This window comes from Camelina sativa, chromosome 13 (genome assembly GCF_000633955.1).
Source record: "Camelina sativa cultivar DH55 chromosome 13, Cs, whole genome shotgun sequence".
Taxonomy (NCBI): domain Eukaryota; kingdom Viridiplantae; phylum Streptophyta; class Magnoliopsida; order Brassicales; family Brassicaceae; genus Camelina; species Camelina sativa.
This window is the reverse complement of record NC_025697.1, coordinates 17,585,886-17,599,616: the sequence shown is the minus strand read 5'-3', so window position 1 is coordinate 17,599,616 and position 13,731 is coordinate 17,585,886. Positions and strand designations below refer to the sequence as shown.

The 13,731-nt window shown below is 35.8% G+C and overlaps 1 protein-coding gene across 1 annotated transcript; it reads left to right on the top strand.

The window, feature by feature from the left end:
- LOC104736978 (UDP-glycosyltransferase 79B8-like) lies at nucleotides 4,733-6,749 on the top strand. Its single transcript, XM_010457075.2, has one exon. It carries the CDS (start codon nucleotides 5,287-5,289, stop codon nucleotides 6,625-6,627), a length of 1,341 nt encoding a protein of 446 aa, XP_010455377.1. The 5' UTR covers nucleotides 4,733-5,286; the 3' UTR covers nucleotides 6,628-6,749.

Here is a 13,731-nt window from a genome sequence, read left to right as displayed (position 1 = left end):
AAAAAAAAAAAAAAAAAAAAAAAAACATAACAATTTTGTACGTATTTAAGATCTTCTCTTTCAGTTTTATGCCCTTTGCTCCACGTAAGACCCTGAGAGTCCTGAAGTTCCAAGAACAGTGACCTACAGAAGAAACAAAATCATTGCTTAGCCTTAGGTGATGCATGAAGGTTGACAAAAAGTATGGAAAAGATCGCATATAGAACAAGTGAGAATGCGGAATGTTGATGTCCAAATCGGTCACAATTAGAGATTTGTTTGGTGGAAAGAGGTATCAAAATTCTCTTTATAAATATAAGCCGAGGCTCGTAAAAATCAGGTTAGAAAGCTTAACTAGAAGAGTTAGACACGACGAGAGTTGTATGCTATTGAAAGATGAACGACCTCGAATGGTTCGTCCAATTTATCTAATCGACGAGTCAGCCATCAATTGCTTGTTATTTCTCTAACCGTTTCTTCCCTTTTTTCTCGATCCCCTTTTGCGGTGTCGTACATCAGTATTTATAAGACATTGTATCGGTTTGTCCATTGAAATAACCAAAATACCTTATCGACACTCTAGGAACATGCTCCTTTTCCCTTGGGATTTTACTGATCTCATGGGCCGGGCCTCATGATGGAGCTGAGAACCAACTCCCAACACGGAAGACAAGTTAAATTTGTCAAAAAAATTTACACAACTCATACTTGAACCAGGTTGTTCTAGCTTATCTCATACATTGATGTCATAGATGCACTTTGCAACTTATATCACCAGAGGAGTATAGGTTACTAGAATCATGTGATATAATCTAGGAACAAAAAATGAACCTGGATGATGCATGAAGGTTGAGAAACAGAAGATGGAAATGATCACATATAGTATAAGTGAGAATGTGCATCAGTTATATCATTTGGTAAAGGCTTCACACCCTGCACACACTAAATACAAAGCAATTAAACATCAAATAGCTAGAAAATCAAATGATAGAGAGTGAGGGCATAGAACAAACATCTCCCAACTCATTCCAATACTATCATCGACTTCCATCTTTATGGAAGTGAGAATCCCACCGAATTCTTCTACATGCTTCAGCTGATCGAAACATATTTTTTTAAGGCCTCTTGCCCTGCCTTGTCGTCTTTCTTCAATTTCCCGCTTTTGGCATCTTGAACAACAGTAAATGGAAGCCCAGCCCAGTCTGGAGCCATCAAGTGTTTGATTGGAAATTTATGTCCTGATGACTTATAGAAATCAAATCATTAACAAATATAAACCAATTATAAATCCGAACTCACTTGAATTCTCAGAGATGCATAGCAAAAGCGAAAGAACTCTTAATTTGATATCAAGAAAAAAATGTTGAGAAGATGAATCATCATCTTACACAATAGAAAATAAGATGAAACTTCTTCAAATAATCTAGTCGCAGTTATCAACAATAGAAACTCTAATCTGAAAAAGATAAAATTTAAATTAGAAACTTATGTCGTTGCGATAGAATGATGGATCAACGACATGCAAACGAACAACATTTTATCGATGACGCTGGTTTATGTCTCCAACGACAGGCAAACAACCACATCCATAAAAATGTCAACACTATAACAAATTTTTCATTATATTTTCTATGTTAAGAGAGGCAAAGAGTTGCACAATTTTAGACATCTTGTAGTAGTCTCTCTCTCAAGCCAAATTGATTATACCTTTGCTGGTATATATGAGTCACATGTCTTTATAAAAAGTTTACACACTATACAAGAATCTTGGACATGTATATATAAATCGTCTAATAATGTATAAATGTCTACATTTACACATAAACTAATAATAGAAAATAACTACAATTATGTTTCACATTTACAATTAGTTATAAAATAAATAATGATTTTATGTTATCAAATTAAATGATTTATCTAAATAATTAAATAAACCATTTTATGATATTATACATTAAAACCCCTTAGGTGGCTAGTTTTAGAAATTGTATCTTTTAACTAATTAGAAAATTGTGAAGTAAACAATAATTAGTCATCCACGCCGTTAAATCTGTAAGTCTCCAACATGGTCCAAATCCACATTTTCAAATTATGAAAATTTGATATTTGTTAACGTAGAAACGTGTAAAAGATGCATGTAAAGTTGTCAATATTGATGATTTTGTGGGTTTTTGTGTGGAGTAAATCTAATTATTTTTGCCTCCAACCACTACAACAAATATGGTTATTAATAGCATATGATTAATGTTATGATATGGTTATTATAGCGTTTTCATGTATGCTATAAAAAGTAACGTTATAATAGAGTAACTATATATGATAGTGTTTTTGGGCAGTCGCTATCGTAGGGTATCCTATGATAGCATATTTAAAATGTTATATTACAGTGATTAATAACACATATATCGTGCTATATTTAATTATATAATAGTACTTTTTGCTTGTTATATATACGTTAAACGTAGCAATCTTTTCTTGCTATGATTTAATTTTTAGTAGCTCTATGTTAATGCCATTTGATTATTTCTCTTAGCATTGGTGTTGAGCTATTTGTATCTGAGTTGTAGCTTTTATTATTTGCTACTAAGTGAGTGTACAGCTATAACGATCAATTTGGTTGTTCTTCTGATTACTATAAATTGTTCCCTATACAGCATATTCACATGAAGTTACAATTTAAAAGTATAAAATCCTGTGATGAAGCTGAAATTGTATTCCATAATAGAAAATATCAAACATTGTTATTTCCCAGCAATGAGCATACAATTCAATTCCATAAATCCCAAACAAAGAACACAAGTCTCATTTGCCACAACAACGAAAGTAGAAAATCATACGGTTCTTACTCGACATCAAATGTTGACAATTTTTTCTTCAGACCATGCTATAGTGGTACCAATAGCATCCACCATACAATCAATAGCAAAATTAGGCCTCCAAACCTTGGCATCAGGCACCTTCACTACATCAATCCACACACAGACTACATTATGACCCAAGGGAACAAAATGCACTAACTACTCTGGGTTGTTTGAAAACCAACGTCCTTCTGGAACAACCCTATTCTAACATGTAATGTCCAGCAGTCTGCACTTCTGATACTCCATGACAATCCGTTTTGGAGAAGTATGCTGCATAGTATAAATAATATGTATGGGGTACCAAAGGCATCACTGCTAACGATCATAACATATTCTATAAGTAACAAAAACATTGAAATTTACCCGCTGAGATGAACTTGAAGGAGATTGTGAAAGTGGTTTTGAACTCTTCACATGAGCTGCTGGAGTGAGTACTTGTGACTGCGTACGAGGAGATGTTGTAGATGATGCCTCAATACTTAAATCTTCGAATAAAACTCTCTTGAATGGCCATGCTACAAACAACTTCAAAGAGTCATGAAGATTTGAGAGTTTTTATGATTGACCGCCAAAGAAATATATCAGGTTCATTAATTGCACCCACAAAATCTTTAATGGCATTTGGTCCAAGAGGAAGGTCATTCACCAAAGCTTTGGGATCACTAGTCTGCCAACGGCCTTCAGTAACAGGTTTATCATCATTTGATAGCCAATGTAGAAGTTTGCACTTGTTCATGGAAGTTGTATTTGGGCTTTGCTAAACAAAATAAGTCCAATATAGAAAAATATTACTAGATTTAAGAACACTAAAACGTAGAGATCAAATTCCTAAGTACAATCAATCAGATTAAGAAAACGTTACCTTAGGCGAAATGTCTTATGGTTCTAAATCCTGCTCAATAGATAGTTTCTCCTACATCTTCACCAATACTAAACATATTTGGCGCAGGTCTCCAAAAAAATGCAACTCCTTCAAAAGCCGTCTCAACCAACACCTTCACTGAATTAGGTCCCAACGGTACATTGTTGATGAAGTCTATGTGATCAAAAGACAGAATACGACCCTCAGCTACTTTGAATTTAGATCCAGACCAATCATACAGAATGCACTTAGGCTGCGGTTTTTGGTTTACACTCTACAAATATTATTGAAAATAATAGTTAGAATCTGTTAACTTTTCAATATCAAACATCAACAAATGTCATTATACATTAACGCTTACTCTTGGTGCTGAATGTTCACCAACTTTCGAAAATTGACGCTGTAAAATGAGAAGAAATATAATTAGTTACCATTTTTCTTAGACCATTAATATAATGACACAGACTTACAGGACTATTCAGTTTCGCAAGAGCATCTTGTAATTTATTGACTTGATGCTGCAACTAAATTTGGGTATGTTACATTTGAGTCACATACTTGCTTTTCATCTAGAAACAAGCAAGTTTGGTCATACTCATTCCGCTATGAGTCTATTTGACAAACTCTCATTTTACTTTTAGTAGCGGTTATAATAATTGTGCTATTATAATCTGCTATCAATTCATATTTGTTGCAGTGTACTGTGACTGATTTTTGTAATGTTGTTCTTTGCTATCTTCTCTTGTGACATGTTTTGTTTTTCTTAATTAGCCCTTCTTTTCTTCGGACACCCGTTCTTCTGTGGCTCTCTTTGTGACTGACTTGTTTGTCTTTAGTGAATTATTGGCTCTCTTCTTAATTGTTTTTGTAGTATTCTTATTAGTTAGATATTTTGTTTTCTTCTGACACGTGTGTGCTTCTGTAGTCCACTAAGCTGTTTTGTGTTTTTACAATTTGGGAAACGAAATGGAATCAAAGTTCCATGCTTTTATGTTCCCGTGGTTTGCTTTTGGTCATATGATTCAATTCAGTCAAAGTTCACCTAATGTTTTCCTGATTCCCCTAATCTGTCCTATTTCAATGAAGAAGAATCAAAGCAAGTGGCCAAAGAAAAGAAAAACAAAGAAGTAATTCTTAATTATTGTTGGATCCGTTGTGATTGATTTTTGTAATGTTCTTCTTCGCTGTCTTTGTCTTGTGACATGTTTTTTGTTGTGTCCTTCTTAATTAGCTATTGTTTCCTTTTGACACCTGTTCTTCTTGCTTCTCTCTTGTGACTTGTTTATTTTTGTAGTGAATTATTGGCTCTCTTCTCGAGTAGTGATCTTGTGACTTAGTTTTTGTAGTGTTCTTCTTAATTAACCAATTGTTTTTCTTCTACACATGTGTTTCTGTAATCCACTAACTTTTCACTAAATACTTTAATCCACCAAACCAGTCTCCAGTTTCATATAAGGGTGTTTCACTGCACAACAATCAGAGTAAGAGACGAAGATAAAAAAGAAGCATATACTTGTTTTTGAATTCTTGAATACTTCGTTTAGTTGTTTTGTTTTGTTTCTTTTTACAATTTGAGGAAACGAAATGGATTCGAAATTCCATGCATTTATGTTCCCATGGTTTGCTTTTGGTCATATGATTCCTTTTCTTCATCTTGCAAACAAACTAGCTGAGAAAGGTCACCGTGTTACATTCTTGCTACCTAAGAAAGCTCAAAAGCAGGTGGAACATCACAACCTGTTCCCAGACAGTATTTTCTTTCACCCTCTCACAGTCACTCATGTCAATGGCCTCCCTCTTGGTGCCGAGACAACCTCGGATATCTCAATCTCGGAGGATAATTTATTGTCCGAAGCCTTAGATCTCACTCGCAGTCAGGTTGAAGCTGCGGTTCGTGCTTTGAGACCGGATTTTATCTTCTTCGATTTTGCTCACTGGATTCCAGAATTGGCTAAAGAGCATAAGATCAAGAGTGTGAGTTACATGATAGTATCTGCGACAGTTATAGCTCGTTTACATGACCCTGGTGCACCAGGTGTTCACCCACCGGGTTATCCTTCAACGAAGGTATTGTTCCGTGAAAACGATGCTCATGCCTTAGTAACCAGGTCGATCTTCTACGAGAGACTTTATAATCAGCTCACTACTGGTTTTAAGAGCTGTGATGTAATTGCACTGAGGACATGCAAAGAAATCGAAGGTAAATTCTGCGACTTTATATCGCGTCAATACCAAAAGAAGGTTCTCTTGACTGGTCCAATGCTCCCGGAACCAGCCACAAGTAAACCACTAGAAGAACACTGGAGCCATTTTCTCAGCGGGTTCCCACCTGGTTCAGTAGTGTTTTGTGCACTTGGCAGCCAGATCGTTCTTGAGAAGGATCAGTTCCAAGACCTCTGCTTAGGGATGGAGCTGACAGGTTTACCGTTTCTTGTAGCGGTAAAGCCACCGAGAGGATCATCGACAATCCAAGAAAGTTTACCCGAAGGGTTCGAGGAGAGGGTGAAGGGGCGTGGTGTGGTTTGGGGAGGATGGGTGCAACAGCCTTTGATATTGTCTCATCCATCAGTAGGCTGCTTTGTGCACCATTGCGGTCCAGGAACAATATGGGAGTGCCTGATGACTGATTGCCAAATGGTTTTAATTCCATTTTTAAGTGATCAAGTTCTCTTCACAAGGTTGTTGACCGAGGAATTCGAGGTCTCTGTGGAAGTGTCCAGGGAAAAAATAGGGTGGTTTTCAAAGGAGAGCTTAAGAAATGCGATCAAGTCTGTTATGGATAAAGAGAGCGACCTCGGGAAGCTAGTGGGGAGTAACCACGCCAAATTGAAGGAGATTCTTGTTAGTCCTGGACTGTTTTCTAGTTACGTGGATAACTTTGTTGAGGCATTGGCTGATTTGATTAGTGTCCAGAAACATTATTAGATCTGAAATTATATGCTTTGTACGACTGGCGAGACAAGAGTTCTTCTTGAGTCAAACATATATTTTATGATGAAGGTTGGTAATGATATTAAATCAATATTTTAGTTCGGTTCAGATGCTTACTTTTTAGAAATATTGTTTTAAGAATAATAGTTTTCAAAGTATAATATGCTTTAATGATGTAGTTTACATAGCAAAACTCTCACATTTGTTTATTTTCAAATTTTGAACGTAAATGGGTTGACTCTTTCATCTCAACAAGTAAAAACTAGATGAATGTTCATTCAACTCTTTCAAAATCTTCAACTAATACTACCATTTGCACTCTAAATAAGTTTACCTTATTTTACTAATAAGCTAAACTATTTTTTAAAAAGTTGTTTTAACGTTTTGTATCCATCCAACTCACTTATGTCAAGCGTCAAGCAAATCATTTATCAATCATCTATAGTGTAGGCCACACATGATATTATGAGTTATGAAATTTTATCTTCCAATCTCGAAGAATTATATTCACAAACTCGGCGTTTCAAGAGAACAACCACAATGTCTGTAGGATTTGCGGTGTCTTGCAACTCTCATGGAAAGTCAACACCAATTTCAAGTTCGGTATTGATTATATCCTCGTGGTAAAAAAGCCTTCTTAAGATTAATTATGAGTGATTTCATCTTCATTAGACTGATTAGATTTTTCTTCTTTTGGGTTAAACTTTGGGCTGATTAGATAAAACCAGAAATTATATCCAAGAAAAAAAAAAAAAATATATATATATATATATATATATATATATATATACGTTAGGATACAAACAACGTCCCAATGTCCCACATCTGAAGATTAGAAAATAAGTTTCCAATATATAAGCCAAGACCAACTCCAATTAGTACGAAGCCTTTTGGGAAAGAGCCCAATCAAAAATCCGTGCGGGCTTTGCCACCTTGACCCAAAGCGGACAATATCATACTAATAGGGGAGTTGGCTTGGGCTTGGAAAACCGAACAATTGGTACCAGAGCCTAGGTCGAAAAGTGGACCTAGGAGAGTGGTTGTGGGCTTTGTGCTCGATGTGGGAGGATCTCTCAAAAAGATGACATGATTAAGGATCCTTCAAAGTATCGTGGTACATAGTTTGAGGGGAGGCTTGTTAGGATACAAACAATGTCCCACATTTGAAGATTAGAAAATAAGTTTTTAATATACAAGGCAAGACCAACTCCAATTAGTATGATGTCTTTTGGGAAGGAGCCCAATAAGAAATTCATGCGGGCTTTGCCACCTAGGCCCAAATCGGACAATATTATACTAATAGGAGAGTTGGTTTGGGCCTGGAAAACCCAACAATATGCATTAGTTAAAGTGTTAAAAACACTTGGACCAAGTAGATCATACCTCAAGATTTATTAGAGCTTTCATCTGAAACATTTTCACTTGGGATGTAACAGACCGCTTACAACGGTTCTTTTTTTTACTTGCTAAAATTTACCGTATATATAGATCATACCGGCTTTAATGTTTTAGTGTATGTCTGCAGGAGTGATGAAGATGAATTCTGAACCTCTCCTTACCGAATAAAGAGTAGGTAGCTTCCTTCTGAATCTCTCCTTCTGAATATTTTGGAAATATTTTTATATTAAACATCTTCAAACTTCAACAACAGGTCATCGTGATTGGCCGTTGAGACAAACGAATTCTAACTTTCTTAGCATGTGGATAATAATTCAAAAACACAGAGACAAACGCTGTGGCGTGGACCAAAACCATTAAAGCGTGGACCACAACATGTGTCGTGAACCGTAAAACATAAATCGTGTAACCAACGGGACCAATATCACTAAGGCGTGTAACCCAACGTAACGTCATAGACCAAAAACTAAGATATGCCTATATTTGGAATTTTTGACCGCACATATACAGTATGTAAGTATATCGTGAACCATAATTATCGTAAACAAAAAAACATATATGTATATATTTATTTAATTATTTATATCGTACGAAAATTCTCTTTTTGGGAATTTGATATGGAATCTAGTTATCTTCTTCGTCAAAACTATACTTGAAACCCTAGCCAAAATTTTAATTGTCATAATCAGAACATATCTTCACTAGTCTCATTCCCAGAATACAAGAGTATACATTTAGTTATGTTGAACAAAAACAAGTTCCATCGAAGACAAAATAATTATTAGTGTACAAAAATAGACGGTGGTGATGCAGTTGATGACGATGCAGAGGAGAAGATGATACACTTCTTGCAAATTTCATGAATCTCGTCATAGATGACTATGTTTAGGCATTTTATACTACGCTTATGGTTATTACGGTTATGATTTATTAACTACTAGTTATAGGTAGAAATTTGTTTAGCCTTATGTTAAATATGGTTCTGGTTAAAGCATTTATGTTAAATACGATTACAGATATTTGATGATATGATATGGTTGATATTATTTGATGATATTATATGGGTAATAATATTTATTTTTAATTAATATATTTTTAGCTTATTCATATATTTATATATTATATGATTCATATTAAATAATTAGCTATTAGTATATTTTATTATGTTTTAAAACAATTAAGGTTAAAAAGTTACGGTTTAACTATGCAATTAATTGTAACACCCATGAACCGAGTTTTCGGTTTGGGTGTCGATCGATGCCAAGGAAGGGCGTCGGTCGACACCACTCTAGGGTTGTTGCTCGGGTTAGTTCTTTTCTTTTTTTTTCTCCGATTCGATGCGGTTTGTTATGCAAATCCAAGAGCTTGTGTATAAAAGGGGGAACTCAACGCCTAGAGGTGAGTGCAGGATAATGGTTTATCTAAGCGATTAGATGTGTGTTTCGTGTGATTTTGTGTGATTGATTGCTTGTGTGCTTGTTTGTGCTTGGTCGTGGTAGTTGTGTCCTGTTGAGGTCGTATTTAGCATCACGAACGTTGTGGCGATGGTTGGAGCCGAGAGAAGTAGAGAGAGATCGTGTTCGGCGATGTTTTGCACGACTACGTCAATCAACATTAGGAGGGTTTTGGTAGAAACATCAGTAAGCATCAACTGATGCCAGAAGGGCGTGACGACGAGGAGTGTCGGTCGACACCATTGTTCAGAGTTGTCTGGTTTGCTTGTATTTATATATTTTTATGTTTTTATCTTCGCTTGTATTTATAGCCCAGTAGATGGGAGAATTGCATCACTGAGTATTTCTGGTAATACTCACGCATCTCATTGTTTTTGATAGTGGAATCAAGGCAATGAAGAGGAGGATGTTCTAGTGGCTCGTTGACGTGTTGTCTGTGTTCTATTAGATTGTTAGAGTGGGTCATTAGTGTAACGCCCGTGAACCGGAATTCCGGTTTGGGTTGTTTATCAATCGATGCAAGGTCGGTTTCTACGAGATGATTTAAGTTAAACGCTCGTTTTCTTGCGTTTTGGTTTGGGAAAACCCTATAGTCTTGTATTTAAAGGGATGCTCGACAACTTTGGCCTCTTTTGGTCGTTTTCCAGAAAGTTAGAAAATGAGAGAAAAGTTCTAAGAGTTCTTGAGAGTTTTGGTCATTGTTTGCAAGATCTGTTCCAGTGGAGTGGAGATATGTGGTTGGGATCGTGTTAAGAGCTTTCTAGGAGACTTTTCGTGAGTTTAGATCCAGTTTTCGTCATTCTCAAAGGTGAGTGCGTGACCATGGCTAATCTAAGCGAATTGATGGTTGTTTTGTTATGATTTTTGGTTGTTATTGGCTTGTTTGATTGCTTGCGGATGTTCCTTGTGAGTTTTGTGGCATTTGGAGGCGATTTCGGTGTATTGAAGCCGAGAGGAGATGGAGGAGCTCAATTTCGGCGTTGTGACGCGCGACATCATCGATGGATGCAAGGAGTGTATCGGTCGATGCAGGAGGTGTTGCATTGGTCGATGCAAGGAGTGCATCGATCGACGCAAGGCGTGCGTCGGTCGATGCAAATTCGCAGAGTTATACGCATTGTCTGGTTTGCTTGTTTTGTATGTTGTTTGTGATTGTCTTTTCGCTTGTGTGTATAGCCCAGTGTACACACGCATCTCATATGGGAAGATCGTCTCACAGAATATTTATGATAATACTCACGCATGTCATATGTGATGTGGTGCAGGTAAAGGCAAAGTGGGATCGTGAGATCAAGGCGATGAAGAGGATTATGTTCTAGTGGCTCATTGATGTGTTTTATGGTTTTCTTTAGGTTGCTAGAGTTGATTCGTTAGAATGTTGCTAGGTTGCTAGGTTGCTGTCTCATGACTCTGTTGGTTAATTTATTACTGTTTGTGAGAAATTTGTTATTTGTTTATTGGTTATTGGTTTAATGGTATCTTTTTATGTTATCCGTTGTTGTTTGATTGGGGTTAGGTGTTAGCGAATATGAGATCACTAGTTTAATATTATATCTAAAACAAAAAATGGGTCGGGTCGTTTCAATTAGAATGATGATAGGTTGTTGGTTTATTGCTTCTTGATAATATTGGATTATTGCTGGTTTAATGTTGGTTAGTTCCGCTGTTTGAATTGAATAATGTTATGATGTTAGTGAGTATGGGATCAATAGTTAATTATTATATTAAAAATTAGATCAGATTATTTCATTAACCAACAGTTTTGATACGGTTACAGTTAATTAACGGTTACAGTTAATTAACGGTTACAGTTATGGTTTTGGTTTTTAACCGTTTTATATAATTATTGTTTAGATACTGTTGGAAATACGATTATGGTTTAGTTTTGGTTATGCTTAAGTTTGTTGATTAATAGACAATCTGGAAATATTTTAAAAATATATATGTATATATATATATACACACTTTTTTTTCATTTCGAGTATTAATCTCTTTTCCAGTTTTATTAAATTTTTGTTTTTCTTTTTTTACTTGATTAAATCAGCAAATAATTTCAAGAAAATGAAATTAAAACTCAAACTATTTGATATTTATAAATTTATGATGATGTGTTAATTCGTGAACCAGTGCCGTGCTCACACTTATAAAGGCCTAGGGCTAATTTTTTGTTTGTTTGTAATGTTTAGTAAAAAATTATCTTAATACTAAATAAAAATAAAATGATAATTATAAAAGCCAATATTATAAATTAAAATCATTTTTGTTAAGTCAAAACGTTCAATAGTAATTTTCTACATAGACTACTATTAGTTATTCTTTTTTTTTTTACTATTATTTTGACTTTGTTATTTTGTATTAGTAGGGAATATGTTTTCTAGATAAGAAAATCTTAATGAAATTTCTAGTATTTTCAAAAATACAATTTCTAATGTAAAGTTTACAATATAAAAACAAATTATATCAAATTAACTAAATATATTAGTTTACATTTTATATAAAAATGTGGCCTAAAATTTTAATATATTTTTTTGTGGCCTAGGGCATTTGCCCTTTTTGCCTGAGGGAAAGCACGGCATTGTCGTGAACACTTTTTCTATTTTATGAAAGTCTTAAGAAGTATATATGCTTTTCTAAAGTTCGAAATCGAAATCATTTAGTTTCGTATGTCTCCTTTATGTATTATATAGTGAGACGAATAAAATGATGTATATTGATGTCTGTGATTTTTAACATCCAGTTTTAGCTTATAAACCACACGAAAAACTGCAAAAATGCATGTGAACAGTTAATAGATTACAAAATTTCTTAGAGGGGTACAAAGATAAGACAAAAAAGAAAATAAGAGTCTTTATTTGGAGATTTTACGACGAAAATAAACAGAAAATGTGAAATAAGCGATTGAAATATCAATATACAAAATGTTAGGCTACGAAGAATTCTGAGGGTAACATGGATTGATTTATGGTAGGAAATTTAATGTCAATCATTTACTATACATGAACTACAAAACATGTGGCTGTGGTAAATCGACTACATGTGTCTAGCAACTTACTTACTAAACAATCGTATGCAACTATCTTGCTGATAGCTTGGCTAACCATGCTTTTTCTTTTTTTAGTCTAATATTAAAATTTTATACCAATAAAAAAGAGTTTACATTTTACAATGAAACCTAAAAAACATATCTAGCTCTGTGATAGAGAGAGCAAAGGAACATTATATTTTTTTTTTAAAATATAAGAGCTTAGCCACAATTAGAGTGGGCTAGAGATACAACCAAAATAGTAACCAAGGAGAGAGGCCGTGGCGGCAGGATCCTCCGGCGAGAAAGATATGAGACGGTTGCGCATGGTACGATCGACAGTAGACTTTGTAGTATGAAGGGTACAAGCTTCCGACGAGAAAATTCTACGGTTCCTCTCCTTCCATATCAAATAGATGGATGTTTGCAATAGAAGCTTGAGAATCTTACTGGCAAAGCGGGCAGAGTTGATGCAATCCCCAAAACCCAAAAGGCAGTTGACGATAAGGAGGTAGGAGGATTCGGTGAGATCCTTCCTGCAAGCCCCACCCAAATAGCTCTGGAAAAATCACAGTGGAAGAATAAATGATCATGTGTGTCCAGACCGGTGTTGCAAAGGACACAAGCATCAGGAACACTCAATCTCCAGTTCCTCAACCTATCCCTCGTATTAAGTCGTCCAAGCGCAGCCAACCAATGGATAAACGAAAACCGTGGGACAACTTCTTTAAACCAAACGGCTTTGTGCCATGGTACTCGCGGCGAAACGTCCCGAGTTTGCAACCATGTACCTTTTGCGAAGAATTTTCCCGAAAAAGATCCGGAGGGCTGCCTCCATTGATACCAGTCTGAGCCTCGTGATGGATCTGGAGGGGGATGAGAGGACAGATAGATGTGTAACTGCTCCGCTTGAGGTGACCGAGAATTGGGAAGGAACCAATGTCCCTCTCGAGTAGCTTCCCCCACCGTGGCTTCCTTTCTTATACGAAGTTCCCTGGGACCCAATTGACCAAACAAGTCAATAAGAGGGCCTAGACTTGTCCAGGAGTCAAACCAGAAGGAGGCTCGAATTCTATTCCTGACAAGACACTTTATCAGGGCCTTAACGGTAGGTTGCAGCTCAATCAACTTCCTCAAGTTTCAAGACAGACGAGGAGATGGTTCCATCAGCCAGTAGTTCCGCCGACCAAAGATATTGTGGTGAAGCCAGTTGACCCATAGCGA

Excerpts from the sequence above, each read along its gene's own strand:
- LOC104736978 (XM_010457075.2), top strand. The coding sequence starts at position 5,287 with ATGGATTCGAAATTCCATGCATTTATGTTCCCATGGTTTGCTTTTGGT.